Raw genomic sequence first — 27236 nt, 5'->3', positions numbered from 1 at the left:
TAGCCGTGAATAGTGTCTTCATCCTCCCTGAACACAAGGATTTTGCCCCAAAATGTGTTTCTTTCTGTGGTATTTAGCTACATGCTAATGCTTTACGTGAAGCCTGCATTGTGCTTTATAACTTGGTATAAGCCTTTTACAAAGTCTTCTATCATTAGAAGATTAGGCCTAAAGGTGGCATACACAATCATGATGTAATCGAGTCATACCAAACAGAACTGTAATAATGCAGGCTTTAAGTTAAAGAGTTACGCTACATTTTTGACTCAATCTCTTCTGTCCTGTTTCTAACCTATGAGGTATGGTTGGGGGTTCACTGCTGGGCTAACGGAGTTCCTCTGCTCACTCAAACAAAATATTTTGTCTCTTACAATTCAAGGGCAGGGCCATTTTTGGAAACAGAGACCAGAATCCTGTAGACTTACGGTAGCTAACTTTGGTATAATTGGACACATCTTTCGTAATACGTTATAGCTCTCCTAATTTGCATATCACTGCTTAGCCATATAATTATAGAGCTACATTGGTAGTGTTTTGAACACCTTCTGTAATATAACTTCTTATTCTGTCACTACGTAGCCACATTGGCTGTATCTAACACAGCTCTCATAGCATAGTCTTCCTTATAGGAACACCACAGCCTGTAGCCACGTAAGCAGTCTCGCACTCACACACCAACATACTCACCTGCATGTGGGCACAATGCTTAGGGCACAGAAACACAACCAGGGTCAACCACATCCAAGGCCAAGTCTTTCACAGCTTCCTCTCCTCGTTTCCTTCTCTCCATCATGAAAGGGCTCAATATGGTGGAAGTAATGTGCTGAGTACCTATCCAAACCATGTGTCCTTAAGTAGTCATGGAGAGGAGACTACTAGTGCCCTGTGAGACTACTTTTAAAAAGCATGCATCCTTTTCCTCTTTGATGTTGTCACTGATCTGATGCGGTTGGATTGGTCAAGACAAAAGGGAAACTTAAGTTTTCTTATCCAGTCACGTATAAGATCAGTGGTAACCTTAATGAAGGTGGGGGAAAAAAATATGCATTGGACAAGTATTGGAGTGGGGCCAATGGAGAGGGGGTCATGTAAGGCTGTTGACACTTGCCCTAGGCCTAGACTCACCTAGGCCACCTTTACAATACTGTGTCCCCGTCCCGTCTCTCCTCTCAGGGCATCCGTTTTGACCCAGAGTGCCCCCAGACCCTGCGGTTAGAGTTTGCTAAAGCCAACACGAAGATGGCAAAGAGTAAGCTGATGGGCACACCGAATCCCACTAATATCCACCCTGCTCTAGGAGCTCACTTCATTGCACGGGACCCATGTAAGTTGTTACGGCTTCACAACACCACTCTAGCCTCTACCCACACTCTCACCACTGTGCTAGTTATTCCCCCCTTCTCTCTTGCTTGGCGCGTTGCAGTAAACCCCACAATTGGGTGGAATAATCTAACTGAAGACTAACTCACCCGCCACATGCATGAGTCATCGGACTGTAGAGATCATTTATAAAACTTTTTCTTCAATCCAGATTTTCTACAGTAATGGTGCTAGCCTGACTCGGCCTAGACTGCTGGTGCCCCCTCTTGCCCAGGCACCTGCTTGTTGCCCCTGGGTGGGAGGGGTGGCACTGGATGACCCTAGCGTTAATGACCTTAGTGATGTTTAAATGGTACTGGGATGACTTCTACCGGGTTTAGTTATATTGTTTCCACTTAAAGGTCTACAATGTTATGACTGTATTGCTTAACTTTGCCGACTAAGTCAGCCCAAAGTAAATACTTTTTATCAGGAATATTCACACAGAGGAAAGCAAGACAATGATGACGTTCCTACTTTAACTTTACAGTTCATGTACTGTATAGAGGATTCCGTAGGGTTTTGAGTGCTATGTTCTAGTTGGCGTCTATTTCTGCTCATTCAGTTAACACTACTGATAATGTCAATGGGGCCATTTGAACAGATAATTGTAATGTTTTCTCGGCCCTTTTACCTCCTGCATGTTTCCAGATGACATGACGGGGGCAGCATTAATTCCAGCGTCCCCGGACACGTGGACCCCGTACCCCCTGTACACCACGGAGCTGACTCCCGGGCTCCCTCACGGCGCCTTCGCCTATCCAGCGGCAGCTGCTGCTGCTGCAGCCCTCCACGCCCAGGTACGGGACCAACCGGTCTCTCTTCCCTTTTATCCTTCCATCTCTCCACTCACTGTAGTTCAGTAAGAATGGAAGCCAATAGGACCGCCCTTGTGCTCTTGACATCCTCTGACTCATTAGCCCAGTGCCAATTCAATGCCTTGCCGCCATCCTTAAAGGTCGACTCAGCAATACAACGCCATCAAACACGTTGGCATTGACGTCTGCAAGTGGGAAGTCACCCCAACAGAACTTTTGGCTCTTTTACACACTTCCTTGAGGCATGTCCACTGGGATGAGCTGTTAGTTGCAGCCTTGGCAGATCTGAATTTTGTTTTCTGTGAACAGGAAATTGCCCCGCTGTGTATAATATTGTATAGTCTACCTTTAACGCTCTGTTAAGCTTCAAAGCGACTTATACCACAGAGGAAGTTATTTCTGACTCACTGAACTAGTAGCATCCCCTTCTCTGTTCTCTACACTAGTAGCATCCCCTTCTCTGTTCTCTACACTAGTAGCATGTCCTCACAGCCCCTCATTGATTCTCACCAGGGAAGAGCCCCACTGCTTCCTAGGTGTCTGGGCCTGAAAGCTGCAAGTGTGACTGGAGGCTTTAATGCATCCCCACCTTCAGAGTTCACTTCCTTCCTGTTAAGTCTGTATCCAGCCTCACACTGTAGGGCCATTAGGGAGAGGCGTCCATAGAGATCATATTAAATTACCTTTTCTAAATCTATGGAGGACACTCCTACCCAGTGGTGGAAATGGACTTGACTCAGGACTACCCAAGTAGGGAGGTCTGGGGACAGACTGATGGACGTATCGCCGGCCACACAGTTTATACCTGGAATCCAGGGGCCACAATCTGTAGGAAAGCATTGAAATGTTGCAGCTAGAAATAAAATGAACAGATGTAATTCGGCTACATGTCAGAGACATGTTTATTCTTTATATTTTTCTATCCGAACCTTCAACAATGTTGTCCCCTGTTGAACGTGAACCTGTTCTAAATGGGTTCCCCCTCAATTCCACCACTGCTTCTCCCTTCAAGTGAGACTCTTGTGAGGAAACTAGCCCATGATAAAGAAGCCAGCTATAGGACCCTTCAACCAGCCTTTCCATCGGTGTGCTGTAGGAATGCTCTCACTGCAAACTGAGGCAGGAAACACTGAAGTCCTGCCATTGCTAGCTAATTGCTGTCTAAGTGCTGGTGTTATGGTACAATGGGCTACACTGCAGTAGTCCGGCCCGGCAAGAATAATGGAAACTTTCTGCCACGGGTCATTTGAAGTTCAGCGCCAAGCTCACTTGTGTAATGTATGAACATGGTGGAGTGTTACCCTGTGAAATGGGCAGCGATTGTGTTTTTCATTGGATAAAACAACCTCAGAAATGTGTGGTATTTACTGGGAGAAAACTGTCGGTCATGACGACCTTCTTTGGCGGTGATAACTTACTGTCCACGTCCTTGATTGGAACAGAAGCTTTTCTGTTTGAAATGGAGAGGAGAGTTCCTAATTGCCATCTGATGAAAGATCCCTCAAATGCTCTGAATTTGCCACCGCCAACACTCCTCCGTCGAATGAATGAGGAAATACACTGAACTTCGTGTAGTTGCCAAACCACCAATGAATTGTAAGTCTCTAAAACCAAAGCTTACCTTACATTTACCGGTAGTTCACCCTGTCGTGGTCAAATTTCAGTTGTCTTTTGTTTGAAGTCCTAAGGCAATAACTCGTATACAAAGTATGAACTGTTGTTCCTGTCAATTTGTACTGTCATGGGGTACCCGTTTGACCTCATTTAGTCCAACCAAACTAGTTGGACCAGAGGTATGGAAAGGTAGTTGTCAATCAGTTGCTTTTAAGATGGAAATGTTGAACACATGGAATAGCTTGCTTGTCTCATTTCCATGAATGTCGTGTTACGATACTGTTCATTGTCATAGGGCAGCTATGACCCACATTCCTATGGTCTTTGAATGACCAGTGCTTAAAGGGACAGTTCATCCACATCTCTTAAATGTGTTATCCTTTTAGAGCTTTTCAATAGGTGACAAGACTTCAGTCCACAATTAGGATAATGTTAATTTCTTTCCCTTTCTGTCTAAAGTCTTGTTTCCTACATTCCTCCTGTTGGGAAATCTCACAGGATGTGATCAATTGTTATTTTGTCTGACTATGGTTTCTTTGATCTCTCTAGATGCGCTGGTACCCTACTCCATCTGAAACTAACCAGCCAGGATGGAAGTCCCGGCAGTTCTGTTAGATATTTAGTGAGTATCTTTATACAAGTGCTTTCATCAAAGGTTTTTCAGAACATACAATATGGATTACATTAAAATGATTGAAATTGACTTTTGTTGTCCAATTTCCCCCTTCAGATGTATTTTGGGAACCATACCTTCTCCGTCCAGTTGAAGGGAGGTTTAACTGAGCTCGTCATTAATTTAATCAGGTTTATTTAATGGACAAATGTGCATTACAGACCTATTCATGTTCTCTGGAGGGGTCTGAACTGACAACCTTGCCATTGACAGATTGAGCTGATTCCTTTTGGCAATGATTCCGGTACCTTAGCACTTCCAAACCTCACGTGAGCCAAGTAAACGCCACAGGTCATTATTTGCTGAAGAGAATAACATTCTGAAGTTGTACATTATAAAGCGACTCCTTGGGTTATGGCCTAGAGAGCTCAGAGCTCAGTCATTGCATGTTGAAGTATTTTTGGCATGAATTAGAAAGCAGAGTTCTGTGTCCTTGTGTTTCTTAGTGCTTGTGTTGCCTCTTTACCTGGACCTGAAGTCTAGACGATGAATCCCCTTTGCTTCCTGTGTATTCCTGGTCTTACCTGTGAAAGATGGACTGTTGTGTAGATGGCTCCTCTTGCATGGACCTTGTAGAATGCACCCCTAGGTTCTGACAATCCCAGTCTCTCCCAAAATATCAATGTCTATAAAGAGTATATTTGAGCAAATGCAAAGTACAAGTATTTTTGTACTTTTGTTTAATGTATATTTATGCATTTTGTGCTACTAAATAATGAACGTGTATGTTTGTTTAGGAGTATTTTGTGTTTTGGTGTTATTTTGATCTATAATCCTGTAAGTACTTTAAAAAAGTGCATTTTGTTTTTGTTTGGTCTACTGAAATATTCAAGAATTCTAACAGTGGCCCATGTGCCATTTGGACTGCTAAGAAATTGATTGCTGTAAAATGTTGATTATTCAGAATGTGAAACTGTACTACAAATATGAAGGGGTTGCTTTTGGAAGCCATTTTTTAATGGCCTAGCAGGATTAGGTGGATGGAGAAATTTAAGTTTGCAGTTTAGAAAAAGTTTCTCTGTATCTGCTGAACATGAGATGTACAAATGTTCCCGTTTTATGAATTAAACAAAGTGAATGCATTTGTTTTCTGATTGAATTAACCAGGTCTAAACTATACATGTACTTTGAGTGTTATGCGTAAGCTATGGTTTTGCTGACTTGACTAAACTTTGCACTACATCAGAGCTCATTTCAGATGTTTCCAGGTCAATTATTCATTTTAAATATACTGTTGTATTAGTCTCTTTGTATTACCAGTAGAGCTGACCTACACCACCCACTCTAACCTCTGAAGATGTTATGTGTTTCTGCCCAACCAAGCATGATGGCTTCTCAAGGGATTGTTAAGCGGCCATTTTCAATAGAACCAGCTGCTTATTTACATTGGGTGATGCACTGCTGGGGTTCTGTCCATTTTCATGGTCTGTTTTGTGGCCAGAATAAGCATTTATTACAGTATTCAATACAATTTTGGCTAATGACTAGTTAATACTTTCTGGACCCCAGGAAGGCTAGATATATCATTTGAAATATAAACTAAGACAATGAAATCATTTGACGTTAAAGCAAAGATGCTGACTTGTCAACACAAACTAATCCACATGGGGTAGAAATAAGAGTACCAAACTGCCTTTCCTGGCCTGTTCAGTCAATACAATTATTGGTTGTAGGCACTCTTGCTCTAATGACAATAGTTGTCTCATGGGTGAAACAATGATTTCAGCAGCATACTGTACACAACCTTGGATGTGGTTTGTGATTTAATTCTGTTTGAACATTCAGAGTTGATAAAAAGCAAAGAATCCGTAGCTTGACCTTCAGGAAAACAGGACGGTCATAAGACCTGTGCTTTGATGCAAGATTTGATTTGACAGGATATCGATGACGCCTGCTGTGACATCATGCACGCTATGGATTAAGGACAGATGGGTGCTTCGGCACCAACCAAATCTGGAAGTAAAAGGTAGAGCAGGTCAAACATCCTACAATAAAATCTTTCCAAGTCAATGTAATCAGTGAGCAATGAACAGAATTATGTTTGGTCATTCAAAATCTAGTGTTTGTGAATGATTAAATTAAATGGTCTTATGTAGATTTATAGCCTAGGCCTATTTGAATTAGTATGTGTTTGTAAACTCATTACTTTCACAACAGATAAACAACTGGATTTGATGTGCATATAGTTTTGCTTACTCCGTTTGATAGCCCATTACAATAGCAACAATGAACTGACATACAGTACTATAACCAAATAATTCACCATTTACCATTAATGATGAATAAGTTATGATTGAATGATGGATGGATGAATTAATATAACTATTGATCCCTTGGGGGGGGGGGGGGGGGGGGGTGCTGTATGTACTGTATAACCATGTGCATGTATGTTTTTTTTGTATCATTAGATACTTGTTTGAATAGGTTAGACTAAGAGGTTGCCCCTGTAATATAACAACTGAAATTTCCCTTATGGTGACATCCATTGGGAGAAATGTACATTATTCATAACCACTCAGATAGGCAGGTTTACATAGGGAATGTTTTTGGCATGGTGGTCAATGGCCAACAGTCTGTATTTCCATTTCCTGCAGTCTGCAGGAAAAATGAGTAGTTTAAAGTTGTATTTGTTACATGTACAGCGCCAGTACAGTGAAATGTTTAACTTGCAAGCCCTACCCAACAGTGAAATAGTGACAAGTTCCAAAGCAACTACAGATACGTATACAAATCCATGAGAGAGGAACAAGGGCGTCATCTACATGTATGCAGTCACACAAGAACCATGTTCACTTTAGTAGAGTAAGCATGCCCCCTTGTGACAAAATGAAGTAATAAAATGTGTTCTGGTGTTGGCCGACTCCATTTGTTAACAACCTGTAGCCTCCACTCCTTGGCACATGAGTTCATCTGAGAGGATTGGATATGGAGAATATTCAGAACCGGTCCTGTCCCCCCTGGGGCCCTAATCAACATTCTGCTAAGGGGCCCTCCTACCTGACCCGTGAGAACATGTAAACCATTTACCATTGCCACACAGTCACACCTGACACCTCAGTGCTCCCACTACAATCCCCCCTGCTTTAAAACAGTTTGCTCCATCTGTCGGTCTAAGAATAAGTAGACCTATACAGAACAGACTGAGGTATAAACAAGCACTATTTATTTAATATAATATTTTCTATAGAATCTTAAGTGAATACTAACATTAACATAAATAAGAAATTGTAGAAAATAATATATAACACTGAGCTTTGGCTCTGCTCCCTGGTTATGAGTCCAGTCCTCACAATATTATACAATTAGCTTTGTCTATACAATGTAAACATAAGCCTATAGGCTATGGCTGGAGCTATATGTCTCAAAATAGTCAAATAAAACCTATAACTTTGGTTCCCTCTACAGCCTGGGCATTTTCAGCATCAGCATGGACACCAGTCTGTCTGGATTGTCTGGAAGAAATTGAGAAAGTATGTCACATAGTTAAGCAGTCATTTACACAAATGCACTTCTGCTATACAATCTTAAATGTTACTAAGTGTGTAAACATTTGAATGAATTAAAATCTCACCATCGAAATATTCCTCTTCTGCACTTTCTTGAGGCAAAATCATCAATGATGTCATCATAGGACATGCGTTTCCCCACGTCATGATTTCTACTCATGATGGCCAGACCACTCAAACGTTCCTGTGACATGGAAGACCTCAGGTAGCTTTTGATGAGCTTTCATTTTGAAAAGGTTAGGACAGAGTTCCTCCAGGTTTTTCTCACAGAGAAAGGAAAGCAGCTCAAAGGCAGTCATCTTGTCTGATGGCAGATCAGTTCAATTCTGAATCTCGTGTGTCAGATCCATTCCACTGATGTCACAGTCATCTCTGAAGGTTAGAGTGTTTTCAACTTCCATGCAGTGAGCCTTTAAAGATTTACTGGACATCTGAGAGGCAGTGCTGAAGTTCAGCAATACTCCATATTTGGTTTTCACCTGGTTGAGTGTTTCAAATCTCTCATCCATGGATGTCACAGCAGAGTCGACCACAATGTTGAAGTAGTTGACATCAAGGTTTTTCAGTGCATCAGTGACTGGTTCATCAGGAACCTCATAGCTGAAATGCCTCTTGCTGATTCTCAGTCTCTTCTCTTTCAGAAAAGCCTCCACATTAATTTCTTCACAAATGCTTTTGGCTGTTGTCTGGGCCTCAGAGAATCCAGTTTCCCGGTATGTAGTGAGGGAGGCCTTTGCATTTGAGATTAAATTCACTATGATCTCCAACTGCATTGAGGCGGATTGGAGGAGCTTGTTCGTCTTCTTTGTCATTGTCAGTATCTCACACCATAGAACACAGCAAATCAACAAGCGGTAGGATCCAACTTCCTCTGCAAGTGCTCGTGCCTCCACTTTGGCCACAGGATCGTTGATCGTCTGTCTGGCTTCCAGTAATGCCTCCCGAACCTCAGAAGCCTGATACCTGATTGCATGAACACTTTGGAGCCTACTCTCCCATCTTGTGTCACTCCGTGACTTCACGGTTATGTTCACGTGTTTCTTCAAAACACTCCATCTTTGTGTGCCAGCTGAAAAGAAGGTGAAGAACTTTCGCTAATGCACAAAAATCCCAACTGCTTCTTTTGAAGATTTGGCAGCATCTGCAATGACAAGGTTTAGAGTATGTGCTCCACATGGGATGAACACGGCTCTGGGATTTTTTTTTTTTTAGCAGTCTGGCTTGTACTCCTTGGTGCTTGTCCTTCATGTTGGTCCCATTATCATAAGCTTGCCCTCTGCAATATTCAAATGGAATCTTCAGCTCGTCCAGCTTATCTAAGATGACAGTGGACAGATTCAAGCCTGTTGTGACCTCAACATTCACAAAGCCGAGGAAGTGATCCTTGATCTCTGGCTTTCCTTTTAAAGCCACACTTCTCAGAATAATGGACATGTGCTCCTGGTGACTAATGTCAGATGTACAGTCCAAGATAATGGAGAAGTACATTGAGTCTCTTACTTGAGTCACTATTGCTTCCAGAATCTTGTCTCTCACAATCTGTATCAGCTCATTCTGTGTGCGCTTCCCAAGGTAAAGAACGTGTGTCTCTCCATCTTTCATTTTGTTCAGATGATTTTCCATAACGGGGTCAAATTTTGCCAGTAATTCAACCTCTTTTAGGAAGTTTCCATTATCTGGTTGGAAGAGTTTGTCTGATGAACCCCTGAATGCTAGGTTTCTTTCAGCCAGAGACTGGGTGATACTTATTAAACGTGTAAGGACATCCCGCCATCTCTTTCTTTCAGCCTCCAAAACTGTCCTTTGTATCTGGTCAAGAGTCTGTCCCCAACTTAGGCGCAGATCAAGTTCTCTCCACTTAATCATATTGTTTGTGTTCAGGACTACCCTCGTGGTGTTACAGAATGGTGTTGATATTTGATCAGTTATTCACACCTTACTTTATTATTTTGTAGTCTTTGGTAGAAAATAGCTTACAGCAAAAACATACACAGTGTTGTTTTTGATCATCTTTTCCCATTTGACAGCTGTCTCTTCAATAAGCCTGAATGGAAACCTCTTCTAGACTTGTCTTTAGGGTAAGAAAAACCCAGTCCTGGTTTGAATGGACCTCTAACTCAGTCCTCATAAAGTCTGTGAAGACTGGGGGTCAATCTGCTGGGTCATTTGGTGGAGCAGCAACTGTTCTATTAGGGTCTGAGCTGTTTGTATCTGATGCTGGCTGTACACCTCTGGTTGTGTTAGTACTGGCTGAGGCTGCCTGTACTTCACCTGGGTCTGTGTTAGTACTGGCTGAGGCTGCCTGTACTTCACCTGGGTCTGTGTTAGTACTGGCTGAGGCTGCCTGTACTTCACCTGGGTCTGTGTTAGTACTGGCTGAGGCTGCCTGTACTTCACCTGGGTCTGTGTTAGTACTGGCTGAGGCTGCCTGTACTTCACCTGGGTCTGTGTTAGTACTTGCTGAAGCTGGCTGTACTGGGTCTGTGTTAGTACTTGCTGAAGCCAGATGTATTGGTTCTGTGTTAGTACTTGCTGAAGCCAGATATACTGGGTCTGTGGTAGTACTTGCTGAAGCTGCCAGTACTGGGTCTGTGTTAGTACTTGCTGAAGCCAGCTGTACTGGGTCTGTGTTAGTACTTGCTGAAGCTGCCAGTACTGGGTCTGTGTTAGTATTTGTTGAAGCCGGCTGTACTGGGTCTGTGTTAGTACTTGCTGAAGCCAGATGTACTGGGTCTGTGTTAGTACTTGCTGAAGCTGCCAGTACTGGGTCTGTGTTAGTATTTGCTGAAGCTGCCAGTACTGGGTCTGTGGTAGTACTTGCTGAAGCTGCCAGTACTGGGTCTGTGTTAGTACTTGCTGAAGCCAGCTGTACTGGGTCTGTGTTAGTACTTGCTGAAGCTGCCAGTACTGGGTCTGTGTTAGTATTTGTTGAAGCCGGCTGTACTGGGTCTGTGTTAGTATTATCTGAAGCCGGCTGTACTGGGTCTGTGTTAGTATTTGCTGGAGACGTCTGTACTGGGTCTGTATTAGTTCTGGCTGAGGCTGGATGTACTGGGTCTGTATTAGTTCTGGCTGAGGCTGGATGTACTGGGTCTGTGTTAGTATTATCTGAAGACAGATGTACTGGGTCTGTGTTAGTACTGGCTGAAGCTGCCAGTACTGGGTCTGTGTTAGTATTTGTTGAAGCTGGCTGTACTGGGTCTGTGTTAGTACTTGCTGAAGCCAGCTGTACTGGGTCTGTGTTAGTACTGGCTGAGGCTGGATGTACTGGGTCTGTGTTAGTATTATCTGAAGACAGATGTACTGGGTCTGTGTTAGTACTAGCTGAAGCTGCCAGTACTGGGTCTGTGTTAGTATTTGTTGAAGCTGGCTGTACTGGGTCTGTGTTAGTACTTGCTGAAGCCAGCTGTACTGGGTCTGTGTTAGTACTGGCTGAGGCTGGATGTACTGGGTCTGTGTTAGTTCTGGCTGAGGCTGGATGTGGATCAACTGAGTCTGTGCTTGTACTGTCTGATGACCCAGCATCTCCTCTACTGACAAACTTAAGCATAGCACCTGTAAATTATAGATAACAATACTATTTTATCAGCTGCATCAGGCCCATTCAAACTGGCTCCCCCAGATTTCCTTTTATACATTTTCAAGTATAAAATACTATTTATACTATGGCTTGGCTGAATACTTGATGGTTATTATTTACTGAGAGATGTGCATCCATATTGCCCAGTACGCCCAGCTAATCAACATTTTAAATTCAATATATAAATCAATAGTCAATCCATTGCTTTCCAACTTGCATTAGTCCAGAGTTGTAACTAAACCTTGATTGAGAGACTAGAAAATCATTGTCTTGTTTTAAAATGATGTGCGCCTGTGAGGAGTGCCATCACGCCCATATATTGTCTGGACTGGTCCCCACAGAGGTTGCTGCTGGAAAGTGCGAGTTTCATTTCGTGCACGCGCATATGAACGCATGTTCACGCGCGACGCGGTTATCTTTTCCGAGCTGCAGTTTATAAACACCGTTGCCCGTTGGCGTTTATCAAACGTAATAAATAGTTGTATTTCGCTCTCACTTTTGTTAGGCACAAAGTCACAGAACAGCCCTGGAAGTGGCTGGCAAGCAAGCAAGACACAGACAGACCAAGAGATGCACTGCCCAGCTAGGTTAGCGAGACAGACAGACTAGAGAGAGATGCACTGCAAGCTAGCACATCTACTTAACGTTACTGTTATTTGCTGACATCAAACTTGGAGAGGAGAGAACACAGGTTTACCTGATTGCTGTTCCCGCAATTCACTCACATAGTTCCTCTTCATCCTCTCATCGAGGATGTAAACATTGACACCCGCTTTGACACGATGGGAGGCGGGGCCCTACGCAACTTGCGTAGTGAGCGTATAGGGCCGTCCGGCTCTGAGAATATAACACCACGTTTAACCATATTGCTTAGACCTTTCCAATCCTCTCAGATCCACACAGGTGTATCAAGAGTCAGGGCCAACGCGTTGTTTCTGAAATAGAGTCTGAGAATGGATAATTTTGCTCTTGTGATTTTACAAAGCATAAGGATATTTTAATATGGAGTTGTCAGCCAATGTAGGCCTACAGTAAAGGACAGCCAGCTGAAATGGTTAACAAGTGTGTGGTGGACACTTATGAATAACATTTGAGTGGCTGAGTAGCCTACCGTATTCACAAATCCATTCTAGGATGTAATACAATTTCAATATTTGCTAAACATTTATTTTGTATTTATTTTTATTTTATTTAACTAGGCAAGTCAGTTAAAAGAACAAATTCTTATTTACAATGACGGCCTACCAAAAGGCAAAAGGCCTCCTGCGGGGACGGGGGCTGGAATTTAACATTTTAAATAAACGAAATTAAAATATAGGGCAAAACACACATCACGACAAGAGAGACAACACAACATAAAGAGAGATCTAAGACAACAACATAGCATGGTAACAACACAACATGACAACAACATGGTAGCAACACAACATGACAACAACATGGTAGCAACACAACATGGCAGCAGCACAGGGTACAAACATTATTGGGCACAGACAACAGCACAAAGGGCAAGAAGGTAGAGACAACAATTCATCCCGCAAAGCAGCCACAACTGTCAGTAAGAGTGTCCATGATTGAATGAAGAGAATGAAGAGATTGATATAAAACTGTCCCGTTTGAGTGTTTGTTGCAGCTCGTTCCAGTCGCTAGCTGCAGAGAACTGAAAAGACGAGTGACCCAGGGATGTGTGTGCTTTGGGGACCTTACTACAAGGGGATTTGAACTTTTGAACTTGACATTGACGAGTAATTTTATATGGTTGGCATTTCAAACTGTTGTTAGTCGAATGCTGTTGCTAGGGAAAAGATGTCACCCAGACACTATCAACTGCAACAGTTGTAAGAGACAGGCGTTAGATATTCAACATAATGTGTCAGCATCACCAATCTGCTGTGGGTTCTAAAAGTCTGAAATGTTTATTTAAGCAATAGGCCCGAGGGGGTGTGGTATATGGCCAGTATAGCACTGCTAAGGGCTGTTCTTACAAACGACGTAACGCGGAGTGCTAGGACACAGCCCTTAGCCGCGGTATATCGTCCATATATCACAACCCCCCCGAGGTGCCTTATTGCTATTTTAAACTGGTTACCAACGTAATTAGAGCAGTATAAATAAATGTTTCGTCATACCCATGGTATACGGTCTGATATACCACGGCTTTCAGCCAATCAGCATTCAGAGCTCGAACCGGACAGTTTATAATAACTGTAATACCATGGCATTGTTGAAAACTCCTTTCTGACTGGCTTGAAGGGCATTCTAGAGTGTGCATTATTTCCCATAATAATGCACAGTATATCAGCATGGTATAATTTAATTAGGACGAGGATACTTCTTTAGTTCTGTAAAATATTGCATTAGATACGGTTTATTATGGTCGACATACCTATGGGCCAAGTTGTAGGCTACAAGGTGTTGCTATAGGCTAATAAAATGATAGTGACATTATTTCATTACAAAAAAGAGAGCTTTACAATATCAATTTAAAATGGCTATCAATTATACATAATTTAGTTTCAATAATTATATGTGGACATTTACGTTTTTTGACTGTGCTAGAATCACAACGTTTTTCATGGAATTGCATATCAACTGACCTAAAAAGAAACATCGCATTAATTTCATGCCAGGGGGTCACATGGTGACTGAAGTGCAAGTGAGCAAATGTTGCCGTGCTCTTACATTTAAAATGTATCAAATTACAATGAGGGAGTTTGATAGATGATGCTATGTAACATTTGAGTAATTGAACAGATTTAAATGAGCAATTGGGGGTTACGTCCCTTGCTAAGAGCACATTGATAGATTTACCTAGTCAGTTCAGGGATTCGAACGAGCGACCTTTCGGTTACGCGCTCAACGCTCTTAACCGCTAGGCTACCTGTCACATTAATCTGCAGAAGTCTCGCCATTTATTTCAGCACATTCCATTAACTTCAACTGTTTCACTCCAGCATTCCCGCGTGAAAAACGCCAGTCAAATGCTGTGTTCATAACCAAGTGGGAAGGTGGTAATTTCCCGTTGTGAAGTAGTAAATATTAGTTGGCCGTATTCATGTGCTTTGAAGTCGTTGAGATACGCCGATTGGCTAATGGCAAACAAGCTGCGTCAACCATAAACAAAACTTACAGCTATCATGCTCGCAAACCAATTATATTGTTTAAAAAACATATTAATATATAGCTTTTTATAAATAATGTGTTGTTGTTGCATTTAACTGCTGTTATCTAGGTAATTTCCTTAGTAGGTGACGTCAGATATGAGAGAAGTCGGCCTTCATGGATGATAGATGAGTGACCCACTAGTAATTACTAGTTCAAGTGGATTTTTCCCAGTCGTATGCAATGACTGTATATATGAACGGACAAAGCCATCGATCACGTGACACCATTCATCCTGTGAAGACTCGATAATGCATTGAAGCCAAATGAAGTCGGTTAAAATGGAGTCTTTTGCCGCGTCCAAAACAACTGGGAACTCGGAAAAATACGATGTCAAATCATGGCGTCAGTGATCTTCAGATCGGAAAGTCTGAGCTCTGGAAAGAAGCTGGGTTCCAGAGTTGGATTTCCGAATTGGATGACACTTCAAATAGATTTTTCCCAACCGGAGCTCGATTTCCCAATTCCGACTTCCCAGTTGTTTTGAACGCGGAAATAACATGCGCAGTTTGAGCTACTCCAGGAAGTGACGTTACAGGCTAGCTCAGTGCTGCCCCTTTTCATTGACGAACTCAAATTGAAGACAACCGGGGTACTGCAGGCTGCCCAGGGGTGAAAGTAGATTACATTTCTTCCCAGTACGGGATCTCATATGTGTGCACACTCTGCGCGTGCACCACCAATTTGTATGGGCCTAATCATAGAATTATATTAATTCAATATAATCGATGTGGGCCAAGTCGTAAAGATTTGTCATTGAACTTCTAAAATGTGCTATTTTTTATTGTGGCATAAACACAAGCAGGCATTATGTTTTCATCGGATTATCAATAACTTCAAAGGGCTCCTTTACTAGGCTACCTCCACACGTTCATCCACTCGCAACATATTTCCAGCCTCCCAACAGTGGTGAATAGAACGAGACATCTTTTACACAAAACACCATAAAGGGTAATGACATTTGGCGATTGTCATTAGGACAGAATTTATGCGTCCACTGTTGTCTGCGCAAGTCATTGAAGCCAGTGTGCCTCATGCATTGTTAGCAGAAAACGGGATCCCCGTTATAAGTGAATGTAAAAATTTCAATCTTTGTGGTCAATCTTCGTGTAAATAAAATATTTTTTCAAAGACAGTCATGGTGCCAATAATTGCTTCTAATACAACATATGTATGTCCTTGAACCGATTATTTTAAAATTGCACATAGAAGAAGCTTTATAAGGATAATTTAGTTGCTAATGGCAGCCTCAGGTGTAAGGTCATGTAAGGCGGCCCCAGCAAAATAAATAGTGGAGTTACGCCGTTCCGGTAAAACACGAGCCTACCACAATAAACTGTAGGCTACTACACTATTATTTATCATTACCGCATGTCAGAGGCATGACAAATTAGTGAATTAGACTTTAAAACGGGTACTCCAAAATGAGATGTGGTTCGATGAGAAGACTGCCATTTTGCCAAGGCAGAGAAGAGTGGCCGACATCGAGACTTGTGAGAGGGGGGCAGTGTTTTCTCCTGGCCATATGCGGTAAATACCATCTTCCCACTTGGTTATAAACGCAGGCAAAGTACTTGGCAATGGTACCGCCCAAATCACCTGATTGGATAGGCATACGTTTTCCTAATCAATGTGGATAATTGTCTACCGACTACATTCATAAGTATGACCTCGACGTGAGTGGCGGTTGTTTGAAACATTTCTGTTAGATATTTCCTACCATGGCGTTTTCATTGGTAAGAAAAACACCAACGCGTAGTTGTATTTCGCTCAATGGTTTTTGTCTTTCAAACAACAGTAGCACATGAAAAGCAAATAGGCCTAGGCTACAATTAAAAGTAATCTGCTGCTGCTAGCCTAATAGGTTTAGGCCTAAATCTATGTAAAATGGACAAAAAGCCAATATCGTGACTTAAGCCTGAAAAATGAACCTAGAATATGTATTAACCAGGGTGATCGATGTAGCCTACGAAGCCATATATTTTAACTTCAAATGTTAACATACATTACTTGAATTACATCCAACTGATATTTTAACAAGTTTGTTCTCATTTCTAGAGAGACGAACTTCGACCCCATGACAATTGGGCACCAGAATCTGCGGCCTTGTCCACTTGCAGTAACGCGGACATATATCGTAGAATGAACACCATGCTGGGAAACTCTCTGGATTTTACTGGTGTGTGCACCACGTCCGGCACCAAGGGAAAGCTAGACATGCTCCTGACCGGTAAACTTTCTCGCTGCACGTGTACTTTGGAATGACACATCGTTATGCTTGTAATCAATGGCAGTAAAGGGGAAACTATTAGCATACTAAACATACAATTTCCCTTTTTTAATGGCTTTTTGAAGTCTACACAGCTCTTTGTCATAATTGTGGGAACAGCTGATTCATGCTGCAGCATTGCAGCACTTGTAGGCTAAGCTTTCCAGAGCTTGAGGTCTTTGCCAAGACTCTCAGACACTGCAATTCTACTCTGTATTTAACCTGATATATTTATTTTAAATTCAGTCATGCACTAGGCCACCCAGCTTGTACACTTTGTAGTTTCTAATGAATTGAAAAGATAATTGGAGTATAACTTGTAACATTGTTATGCTCAAAGTTCTTAAAATAAGAAATGCCAAAATGCACCCTGGTCTCAGAGCATTTGGTATTCTGTGTAAATCCGAGACACTCCATTTAGTATATTACTTTTCGTCATCACATCTTTTGGATTATATGTTATGAGTTATGTTAAAGAATTATCTAAAAGAGATCATTTTAGTGTTAGTGAAAGGGTTAGCTAACATGCTAAGTAGTTGCAAAGTAGTAAGTAGTTGACGTTGCAAATTGCTAAAATGCTAAATTTGTCAGTGAGATTCACTCGCAACCTTTGGGTTGCTAGATGTTCATGTTAAACGCCCACCCCGACCAACCACCTTAAATTAGATCGGTTTTATGTAACTACCAAACGTGACATCATATTATTTGCAATCAGGATTTACATTTACTATGTTACGTCTAGTCTGAGACCAGGCTGCAAAACGTCTTACACTTTTATTTGTATGGCTTCAACTCAGTTGGCACCAATGGTTTTTGACCACCAACTTGTCATCCCTTATGAACCTTCCATACAACTGTGTAACCAGACTTGGGGCATATTTTAATTTTATCATAGGCTAGTATGATTGTTTTTTATGCTGAAACATAATGATTTACAATGTTGATTATGACTCACATTTTACAAAAATTACAACAATCATCCCTCGAGATTGGGTGTGAATGACGCATTATAAATCTGGCAATGTTAATCCAGCTAGAAACAAAGCTTCAATGATGACCTATCCTCCTCTACCCAACCACCACCCTAATCCTCTGCCTTGAGTTGCTGAATCAGGACTGTAGATAGCAGTTGGAGGCTGTCCAGCCCTGAAGTGCAATGGGGCAAGCTGGCAGTGCAAATCACTCCGTCCTCCTACTTCTGATCAGGCAGCTGCTGCAACTATAGCTTCTGTGTGTCTGTGACACTGGCAAATCTGGGAGGGTGAGCCAGCCAGCTCAATACACCAGGGATTTCTGCTCTGTGCCCCCTCCTACCCTGCAGCTAGAATACTACCACACCCCTCTCTCTCTGCCGGTCCCCCACCTTCTCTCTGCTCATGACTCTCTCCCTCTGTCTGCTGCATCTCTCTCTGCCAGCTCACTCAGGAAACTAGGCTAGAGCTACTGTTAGCAGCAGCTGCGGCTGGCTGCCATCGCTGACAGACGCTGTGCCGGGGGAGTCTGAGAATATCTCCAACAGGAATTTTTCATTACCCAGTTAGAGGAAACGGAAGGGGGGGTGGCGGTGGAGCTGATGTCATTAGCAGGGGGGTGCGAGTGAATCAGCAGTCTGGTCACATTCTAAGTCGGTCAGTGATTCAGATGGAAATGCATGGCAGTTGCAACGGGCACAGTCGCAGCAGGTTCACCTGATCAACATGCAGGGAAGGGTTGCTACAGTCTGACTTCATTTCTACCAGTAAGATTTTGTTTTTGGGAAAGCGAAGCCATTTCACTCGACACCCCCTCCCTTCTCATGTCCTCTTCCCTCGGGCAGATGCAGGGTGCTTAACTGTTTATTAGCTCATCTCTCCTCGTTCGTCCACAGACCTGCAGGAATCGGAGCTGTCTGCAGTGGGAAGCAGGATGCTCTTCCCCAGTAGCAGTGTCAGTGTCAGTGGCAGCGGAAGCTCTCTCCACGAGGGCGCCTCCAGAGGCCTGCCAGATGTCAACGACCTGGGCCTGGGCCTCCAGTCCCTTAGCCTGTCCGGCTGGGAGCGCCCCTGGAGCAGCCATGACACGGACACACACACCACCGCTGCTTCCCAGGCCCACACCAGCTCTACCTCCAGTGAGTACTGGAATACTTCCTTTGTAGTGAATACTGAACTATACTGTTGACAGTGTACATTTAAGACGAAGTACATTAACATAAAGGCTTTGGCTGTCCTGTTAGTCTACTGTACCACATGATCCAATGTGCTGGGAAAAAACTGCTATTTGCTAGTCTGGTACTTCACATTGGATTTAATGAGTGCTATAGCCTACTTAGGTTTTGTGTGGCATTGTGTCAATGTAACTTGCTCTGGCTTTGAGACAGTATGCTGCATTATCAGTAATGACTTCTGTTCAGGTGTTGGCATTGGAGGTTTCTCTTGGGTTTGGTCCTGTAGTATTTTAGGTATACTGAGCTATTGTCATCCTTAGATTTAGAGCTTTCATCTGGCTGTTGCAGAGAATGATGTGGCAGTTTGTCCGTTGTCTGTGGACCTGCTATTTATATCCCCGAACAGGGTGAACTCGTATTTAACTTGTTTTTCAGATATTCAATAGTGTCCCTACTTAATTGACTTAAATAATGCCTTTTCCCATCAGGATGAGAGGTTGACTATACCTCCCTCAAGCACCTTGTACATAATTATTTGTTTTGTGGAATATCTCATTCCATGTTTTAGCTTAATGACATTACCCTGCCTCCACAGTGTCGCCTCCCATCTCACTTTGTACTGACCCAGTTCTTGTGATGAGATTGTGTCACAACATATCCATACCATCCCAGACACAAACTTGTTAACAGCACTGCCCTGAATGGGGCTTCTAAAGTGGGGCAGTAGAGTCAGATTCCCTTGGTGCCTCATGTTCAGCCCACTGGGACAGCTAGACCCACAGTAAGTCATTTGTGTGGTTGTCAGCTGATCCAGTCTGCATTGTCAGATCAGCCCAATGATCGGGGCTTGCCTAGCTCCTTACAACCAATGAAGTTCTAATGCTGTAGGATGGTAACCGTACTAGTTGTGCGTTAGACCTATAGTTTCATTATGGAAGGTTGCATAGCAACTATAACAAGATGTGATGGTGTTTTAACCTTGTTCTCTGGTTTTTGCCTTATGGTGCGTTCTCTATCCTTTCAACATCTTGGTACCAGGAGTTCAATGGAAACTATTTAGTCATGAATTCTGATATGGCTGTGCTTGGCTAATGAGTCTGTCTAGTCATAGTCTAAGAAACTGGCAGTGTGGCAGAATTCTAATCTGGAATGGACAGACGGCCACTATGCTAAGGCCTGATGGTTTATCAGTCACCATTGCTCACTCGAAAGCAGCCATTTTGTAACTCGTAGATACAAATGGGCTCCCAGAATATTTTCCTGTTATTGACAGTGTGGGCCTGACAACAGTGTGGATATATCAGATTAATGTAATTATCTGCTGGTTTTTATGCTCTAATCTGGGAGCTGTGGACTCTGACCAATTTGGTGAAATTGATTAACAGGTAGAAAAGTGTTAGTGCTGGTTGAATATAGCCTTATCTCAGCTTCAGCCTCTGATGCTGCTAGTTGTAAAAGCTGACTAAAATTGTTATGGACTCAGTGCTGGACATGCTGGGCAGTCCCCTGGGCCAGATCCTGGGCAAGCCCCTTGGCTATAACCCCCCCAGTGAGCCCATGGGCACGGCAGCTGAATTCCTGGAAAAGTTCCCCGGCATGGCTCGCATGACCAGCCGCCTGGACTCACGCTCCTTCCTAGACTCGCGCTCCAGCAGCCCTGTAGACTCTGAAACCAGTGGCTTCAGCTCTGGCTCGGACCACCTCTCAGACCTGCTCGTAAGTATCTGTGTACTTGGGTGTGTGGGGGGGGGGGGTTGTAAACTTGAAGTGGTTTTTGAATTGATTTATGTCAAATGCATGTCACCGTAAATTTACATTCCACTCAAATGATTGTCATGGTTTAGATTTCATGTTTATTTTTAGGGGCAGACTTTTAGTTTGTTGATCAAGGTCATGTCATGTTTTGCTATAGAGTAGTTAATGGAGATTTCTGCCCTTTCTGCTGAACTGAAGGAATGTCTCTAACCCCCTCCTCCCAACCAGTCCTCCCTGAGGATCTCTCCCCCCCTACCTTTCCTCATGTCCAACATGCAGAAGGACTCTATGAGGCTGAGCTCTCTGGGCTCCAGGCTGAACTACCAGGACCACGGCTCCCCTCTCACCCCACCGCCCAGCGCCACCAGCTCTGCCACGGCCCTGTCCCGCCGCTGGCCCGGGGCCTCAATATGGCCCAACCTGGACCTGCTGGAGACGCCCGACGACCCCTTCAGCATCGAGAGGGAGGCCCGTCTGCACAGGCAGGCAGCCGGTATGGGACAATGCTAACACGCTCAGCTTTCTATTGAATCTACATGTTCTACTGCTGTTAACAGCTCAGTCTTGACTCCCTTCAGCTGTAAATGAAGCCACCTTCACCTGGAGTGGACAACTTCCTCCCCGCAACAACAAGAACCCTCTGTACTCATACAAGGTCTTCCTGGGAGGAGTACCCTGGGATATCACTGAAGGTACAGCTGCTTCACCGTTTGGCTATCTTATTTTAGACGCAAACCTTGAGAGGAACAATGTTAAACAATCTTGAATCTAATTGGTTCATAGTACACTGTTTCTGTAACTGACCTATTACTGGTCTGACTGCTGACCCTTTTCTCTCCAGCCGGTCTGATCAACACATTCAGTGGCTACGGCCCTCTGAGTGTGGAGTGGCCCGGTAAGGATGGCAAGCATCCTCGTTGCCCTCCCAAAGGTAATATGCCCAAAGGTAATGACAGGCTGGTAGGATATTTACTCTTATGGTTCTAAGGTGGCACAGTGGTGGGCACTGGGCACGCAGTGGGATGGTGAGTTTAGACACAAGTGTACTTGGTCATTCAATGGTTCCCACAAACCCTACCCCACACAAACATGTGTTTTGTGCAAGAAGTGGAATATTCTTTGTTTGTCTACCATGTTGATAATGAGTTTGAGAATACTGCTCACCTTGCCGTCTTCAGAATGGAGGTCGGAGTGGATCGTATCACTTGAGGACTCACTAACAATTCAGAATAAACAATGAGCAACACTTATTGGAATGTCTTTGTTCACATACACCATACTAATACTCTTGACCGTTAATAGACTAGCAAATTCACTCTGTCAGTTAGCCTGGTGTTTACGCTCTGCTGTGCTCTGCTGTAGGCTACGTCTACCTTGTGTTTGAGAACGAGAAGTCTGTTCGTGCGCTGCTCCAGGCCTGCACCCAGGACCTGCTCCACCCCGAGGAGAACGGAGAATACTACTTCAAGATGTCCAGCCGCAGGATGCGCTGCAAGGATGTGAGTGGGGATGCTTGTGTGTCCTGGTGACCGCACCCAGGGGGTTTTGACTAACTGCTGTGTTCAAATTCTCTACCATTTTCTCAGAAGTGTGACTCAATAAAACATAATAAATCCCAATCAAGATGTCTTTAAACTAGAGATCTGGCAACTTCTGTCTGTAGTGTCTGAACAATTTGAGTCTCTTGAACATGTACACCCACAAGCCTCACAAGATTTATCTGAAGGTACCTAGAAGTTTTAAAATAAACTTAGTATATATGGAAATGGTTTAGTTCCTAAAATGAGGTTAAATGCATGTAAAAAAAAAAATAGCTCTACAGGACACACTTTAGAACAAACTTCCTTTTTTGGGGGGAGGGAGAATTGTCCCATGTAGTGGATCTGTTATTCAATGCATTTCTATGGGCTAATAGCAGGAATGCTTATTAAAATAATTTGTATTAATAGTTTAAATTCTTCAGGGAGTCTTAAATCAAATGTTATACCATGGATAATTTAGCCAATCAATAAAAAAATCCATGTTAGCTTAGTAGATGAGCCAGTTAAAGGCTATAACAAAATAATGAAACCTCTGGGGGGGTCTCCTGTAGAGGTTCTGAAAACCACTGGTTTAGTGGAAAAGAGCTTGGAGGTAAATATTTAATATTAACAGGATATCCACAAACGTTTAACATATCTGAAATGTTAACTTCTTGACGCACGGATCCCTTTAGCGGGATCATTTCCGCAAACAACCGCTGAATTGCAGAGCGCCAAATAAAAAATAAAACTAAAAATATTTATCATGAAATCACAAGTGAAATATACCAAAACACAGCTTAGCTTGTTGTTAATCTACCTATTGTGTCAGACTTTGAAAATATGCTTTACAGCGAAAGCAATCAAAGCGTTTGAGTTTCAGTCACTAGACAAAACAGTAAGAACAGCTAGCCGCAAATTAGCTTGGTCACGAAAGTCAGAAAATATATAATCGCTTACCTTTGATAATCTTTGGATGTTTGTACTCACGAGACTCCCAGTTACACAAATGTTATTTTTTCGATAAAGATTAGTTTTATAACCAAAAACCGCCATTTGGTTTGCGCGTTATGTTCAGAAAACCACAGGCTCGTTCCGGTCCTGAAAGGCAGACAAATTCCAAAAAGTATCCGTAATGTTCGTAGAAACATGTCAAATGTTTTTATAATCAATCCTCAGGTTGTTTAACATACATAATCGATAATATTTCAACCGGACGGTAAACTATTCAATACTACAGAGAAAATGTCGAGCTACCACTCTCGGGCGCATGAACTAATCAAAGGACACCTGAAGCGTTTTGATAAATCAAAATAAAGGCTTGAAACTGTCTAAAGCCTGGTCACAGCCTGAGGAAGCCATTGGAAAAGGAATCTGGTTGATACCCCTTTAAATGGAGGGGCAGGCAATGGAACAGGGATTTTTCCAAATAAAAGGCACTTCCGGGTTGGATTTCCTCAGGTTTTCGCCTGCAAAATCAGTTATGTTATACTCACAGACAATATTTTGACAGTTTTGGGAACTTTAGAGTTTTCTATCCTAATCTGTCAATTATATGCATATTCTAGCATCTGGGCATGAGAAATAGTCAGTTTACCTTGGGAATGTTATTTTTTCCAAACATAAAAATAGTGCCCCCTAGCTGAAAGAGGTTAAAGAAAGAACACTGCTAGACTATTGCGACACACCCCTTGACCCTCCTCTCTGATCTCACAGGTGCAGGTGATCCCCTGGGTGATCTCTGACAGTAACTATGTGCGCTGCCCCTCCCAGCGCCTGGACCCCAGCAAGACTGTCTTTGTGGGCGCTTTGCACGGCATGCTCAACGCAGAGGCCCTGGCCAGCATCATGAATGACCTGTTCGGCGGCGTGATGTACGCTGGGATTGACACCGACAAGCATAAATACCCGATAGGTGAGATATTACTGTTGAAAGACTGGCGGCGACTAGCCATGACTGTGGAATTATATTGGTGAATGTAGCTTTATTGTGAATGTATGGGGTGTGTTCTGTAACTGTCTGAAATGCAGCAGTCATTAAGGGTCTAATGTACGTTGACAGGCACTGCCTCTGCATTGCTTGCCATTTGAGTTTTCGGCTGGGTATCTGTAGAGCATTTAGCGATAACTGTGGAGGTAAAGATTTTAACAAATTTGAGAAGTAGCCTATTGCTGTCTGGGTTTGACCTTACATTGTAGACTGGCTGGGTCCTGTAGACTGGCTGGGTCCTGTAGACTGGCTGGGTCCTGTAGACTGGCTGGGTCCTGTAGACTGGCTGGGTCCTGTAGACTGGCTGGGTCCTGTAGACTGGCTGGGTCCTGTAGAGGTGTAATGGTATCAATCCTTTTCGTCCTTAATCTCATGATGTACAGGTTCTGGCCGCGTCACCTTCAACAACCAGCGCAGTTACCTGAAGGCTGTGTGTGCAGCGTTTGTAGAGATCAAAACCCCCAAGTTTACAAAGAAGGTAAGAGCCGTCTGGTTTTAAACACGTGACCAGCATTGACTGCTTTCAACTATAGTGAACTAAAAATATAAATGCAACAATTTCAAAGATTTTACTGAGTTAGTTCACGAGGCCCTAATCTTTGGATTTCACATGACTGGGAATAGAGATGAGTGTTGGTCAGAAACCTTTAAAAAAATCTGGATCTCGTCACAATATTTTTGTGCATTGAAAGATTATCTTTGCAAAGGAGAAATGCTCACTAACAGGGATGTAAACAAATTTGTGGCCAAAATGAGAAGCTTTTTGTGGGTATGGAAAATATCTGCCATCTTTTATTTCAGCTCATGAAACATGGGACCAACACGTTTCATTGAGGAATTGTAATGAAGGGTAATTCTGCCCTTCTCAATGGTCTGAATATAAGCACTGTGATGTCCCTTCTCAGGTTCAGATTGACCCCTACCTGGAGGACTCCATGTGCCAAGTGTGCAGTCGCCAACCCGGGCCGTTCTTCTGCAGGGACCAGGTGTGTTATGACATTGGGTTGATGTGAATCTAGGATTACAACTATCTGGTCTAATCATGTTCAAGTATGTATCTATCCACTAAGGCCTCCTACTAAGCCTTTATTCAAGAAGCAAACATTTGTGTAAATTAAGTTTTATGGTATTAATGTTGAGGCACATCAATGATACACACATGTATGTTAACCACAGTGCACAAGGTAAGCTCACTACTACCTGTGTTCTCCTCAGGCCTGCTTTAAGTACTACTGCCGCTCCTGCTGGCACTGGCAGCACTCCATGGACCTTCTGAGCAACCACCGGCCCCTGATGCGCAACCAGAAGAACAGGGAGTCCAGCTAGAGCAGAGGAGTCCAGCGAGGGGGCGGAGAACCCCACACCTCACGGGTGAGGACACACAGCGGGCGTCCGCAGAGCACGAGTGTCCAGCTGCCCCGACACCAGGGGCACCATGGCACTCCCACCAGGATTGGGGGAGAAACACTGTAGAGAAGTCTACTGCTGCACTTGCTACTTTTTGCTGTTTACTTGTTCACGTTGGCACTATGCACAGTGACCTTGTTGGGATAGTCAGGGGCCCCACACTTCCTTATGCAGTTTCCCTGACTTGTGGCCAGACGAGGATGATTCAGGCCAGGGTTCAGAAGTAGATGAAAACGCCTTGATTTTTTTTTTCTTCTTATCCTTAAATTTTGATTTTGTTTTACATGCGTTGCATTTTGAGAGAGCATGCACGTCTCATTGCCTTTCGTTGGTAGATACCATACAGTGCCTTCAAATAGTTCCACCCCTTCCCCCCCACCCCCAGTTGGCTTACTGTTTTTCCTGTGCAAGCCAGCTGGTGTTTTTTACTTTGGAAGATGAGTTGGGCTTCATTTAACCAGTCGCATTTCAGACATTTTTACGCAGTTTTTTACTAATTTGTACACAAACGGTTTTAAGTCATGACAAGGAAATTTGGAACCGAATTCTACCTGGCGGCTTTTTAATTTTTTCCCCTCCCCTTGGTTTTTCCTCACCCCGAAGTATTAGTCTGGGGCTGGTGGTAGATTTGTTCTCCCTACGATGTTCTACTGCAGGGGTATGCAACCCTGTTCCTGGAGTGTCGCAAGGTCTGCAGGATTTTGTTCCAACTAGGCACCACACCTGACCAATTGATCTGTTCAGTGATTTCCTAAATTCAACACCTGGTCTTCCAGGTTGGTTAAAATGTATAACATGAAGTGCATGTGGCACTCCAGGACCAGGGTTGCCTTCCCCCTGTTCTACTGAATGGGCACAGATTAAGGTGTTGAAGCATTACTTTTCTTGTATTGTTGGGCAAGTTCATAAAGCCCAACGTTACTGGACACTGCTTCAACTGGGTTTCCATGTTTTTCAATCAATTGGATGGATCTTTACTGAGACGAACGGACATTGACGTTTTGATTGTAAGTTACATAGTTTTATTGTTGCACTTTTTAATTTGCACTTTAGGAGAGGGTGGCAGTGATTTGTAATCACTGTTTTTGTACATCAACAGAGCTCAGATATGAAGCCCAGATATGAACCGCTGCTTGTTTCCTGTTGAATGTAGAACTTCCACTTTGCTAAAACCGTACCAAGAGCTTGAGTAGACCTAACACAGCTTTCCCTGTGCTTTCTTACTCCATCGCCTTCCTTGTTCCTGTTGGATATATGCATATTAAGCTGTGTGCCAAAGACTAAGTGTCTTTCCCCCATCAAGTTACTCATGCTGAGCTTGTCTTAGCCCAGCTGCTTTTTAGAGTTTTGAAAGTCTACCTCACTGTGGTCTCTTTGCTGCTACTTACTGATGTGGATAATGTTCAGATTGGGCACAATAAAGGTGTTTAAGCATTA

The 27236-nt window shown here is 43.2% G+C and overlaps 2 protein-coding genes across 6 annotated transcripts in view; both read left to right on the top strand.

Annotated features, from left to right (window-relative positions):
• Window positions 1–18920, top strand: part of LOC120049390 (RNA-binding protein with multiple splicing 2-like) — a 24653-nt gene extending 5733 nt beyond the window's left edge. Inside the window, exons 5-8 of one of the 2 annotated variants that reach the window (XM_038995665.1) lie at window positions 1174–1324; window positions 2011–2159; window positions 4341–4413; window positions 18849–18920. In XM_038995665.1, the coding sequence (XP_038851593.1) occupies window positions 1174–1324; window positions 2011–2159; window positions 4341–4406 (366 nt within the window). In that variant the 3' untranslated portion in view covers window positions 4407–4413; window positions 18849–18920. Of the gene's footprint in view, window positions 1–1173; window positions 1325–2010; window positions 2160–4340; window positions 4414–4521; window positions 5547–18848 lie in introns of those variants that run through there. The other variant, XM_038995662.1, reaches the window with a different exon arrangement.
• Window positions 2052–27236, top strand: LOC120049361 (cytoplasmic polyadenylation element-binding protein 1-like). 4 transcript variants are annotated; one of them, XM_038995630.1, is made up of 12 exons: window positions 16383–16448; window positions 16771–16942; window positions 18849–19091; window positions 20611–20843; window positions 21111–21375; window positions 21461–21574; window positions 21724–21813; window positions 22245–22381; window positions 24119–24317; window positions 24776–24870; window positions 25298–25378; window positions 25608–27236. In XM_038995630.1, the coding sequence occupies exons 1-12, from the start codon at window positions 16434–16436 to the stop codon at window positions 25716–25718; spliced, it is 1755 nt and encodes a 584-aa protein (XP_038851558.1). In that variant the 5' UTR covers window positions 16383–16433; the 3' UTR covers window positions 25719–27236. The 4 variants fall into 4 exon arrangements, with proteins under 4 accessions (XP_038851566.1, XP_038851571.1, XP_038851558.1 ...); XM_038995638.1 differs by lacking the exons at window positions 16383–16448; window positions 16771–16942 and adding an exon at window positions 2052–2159; XM_038995643.1 differs by lacking the exons at window positions 16383–16448; window positions 16771–16942 and adding an exon at window positions 4341–4413.

This window comes from Salvelinus namaycush, chromosome 1, assembly GCF_016432855.1.
Source record: "Salvelinus namaycush isolate Seneca chromosome 1, SaNama_1.0, whole genome shotgun sequence".
NCBI lineage: Eukaryota > Metazoa > Chordata > Actinopteri > Salmoniformes > Salmonidae > Salvelinus > Salvelinus namaycush.
The sequence above is the reverse complement of the archived record's forward strand: the minus strand, read 5'-3'. Positions and strand labels throughout refer to the sequence as shown.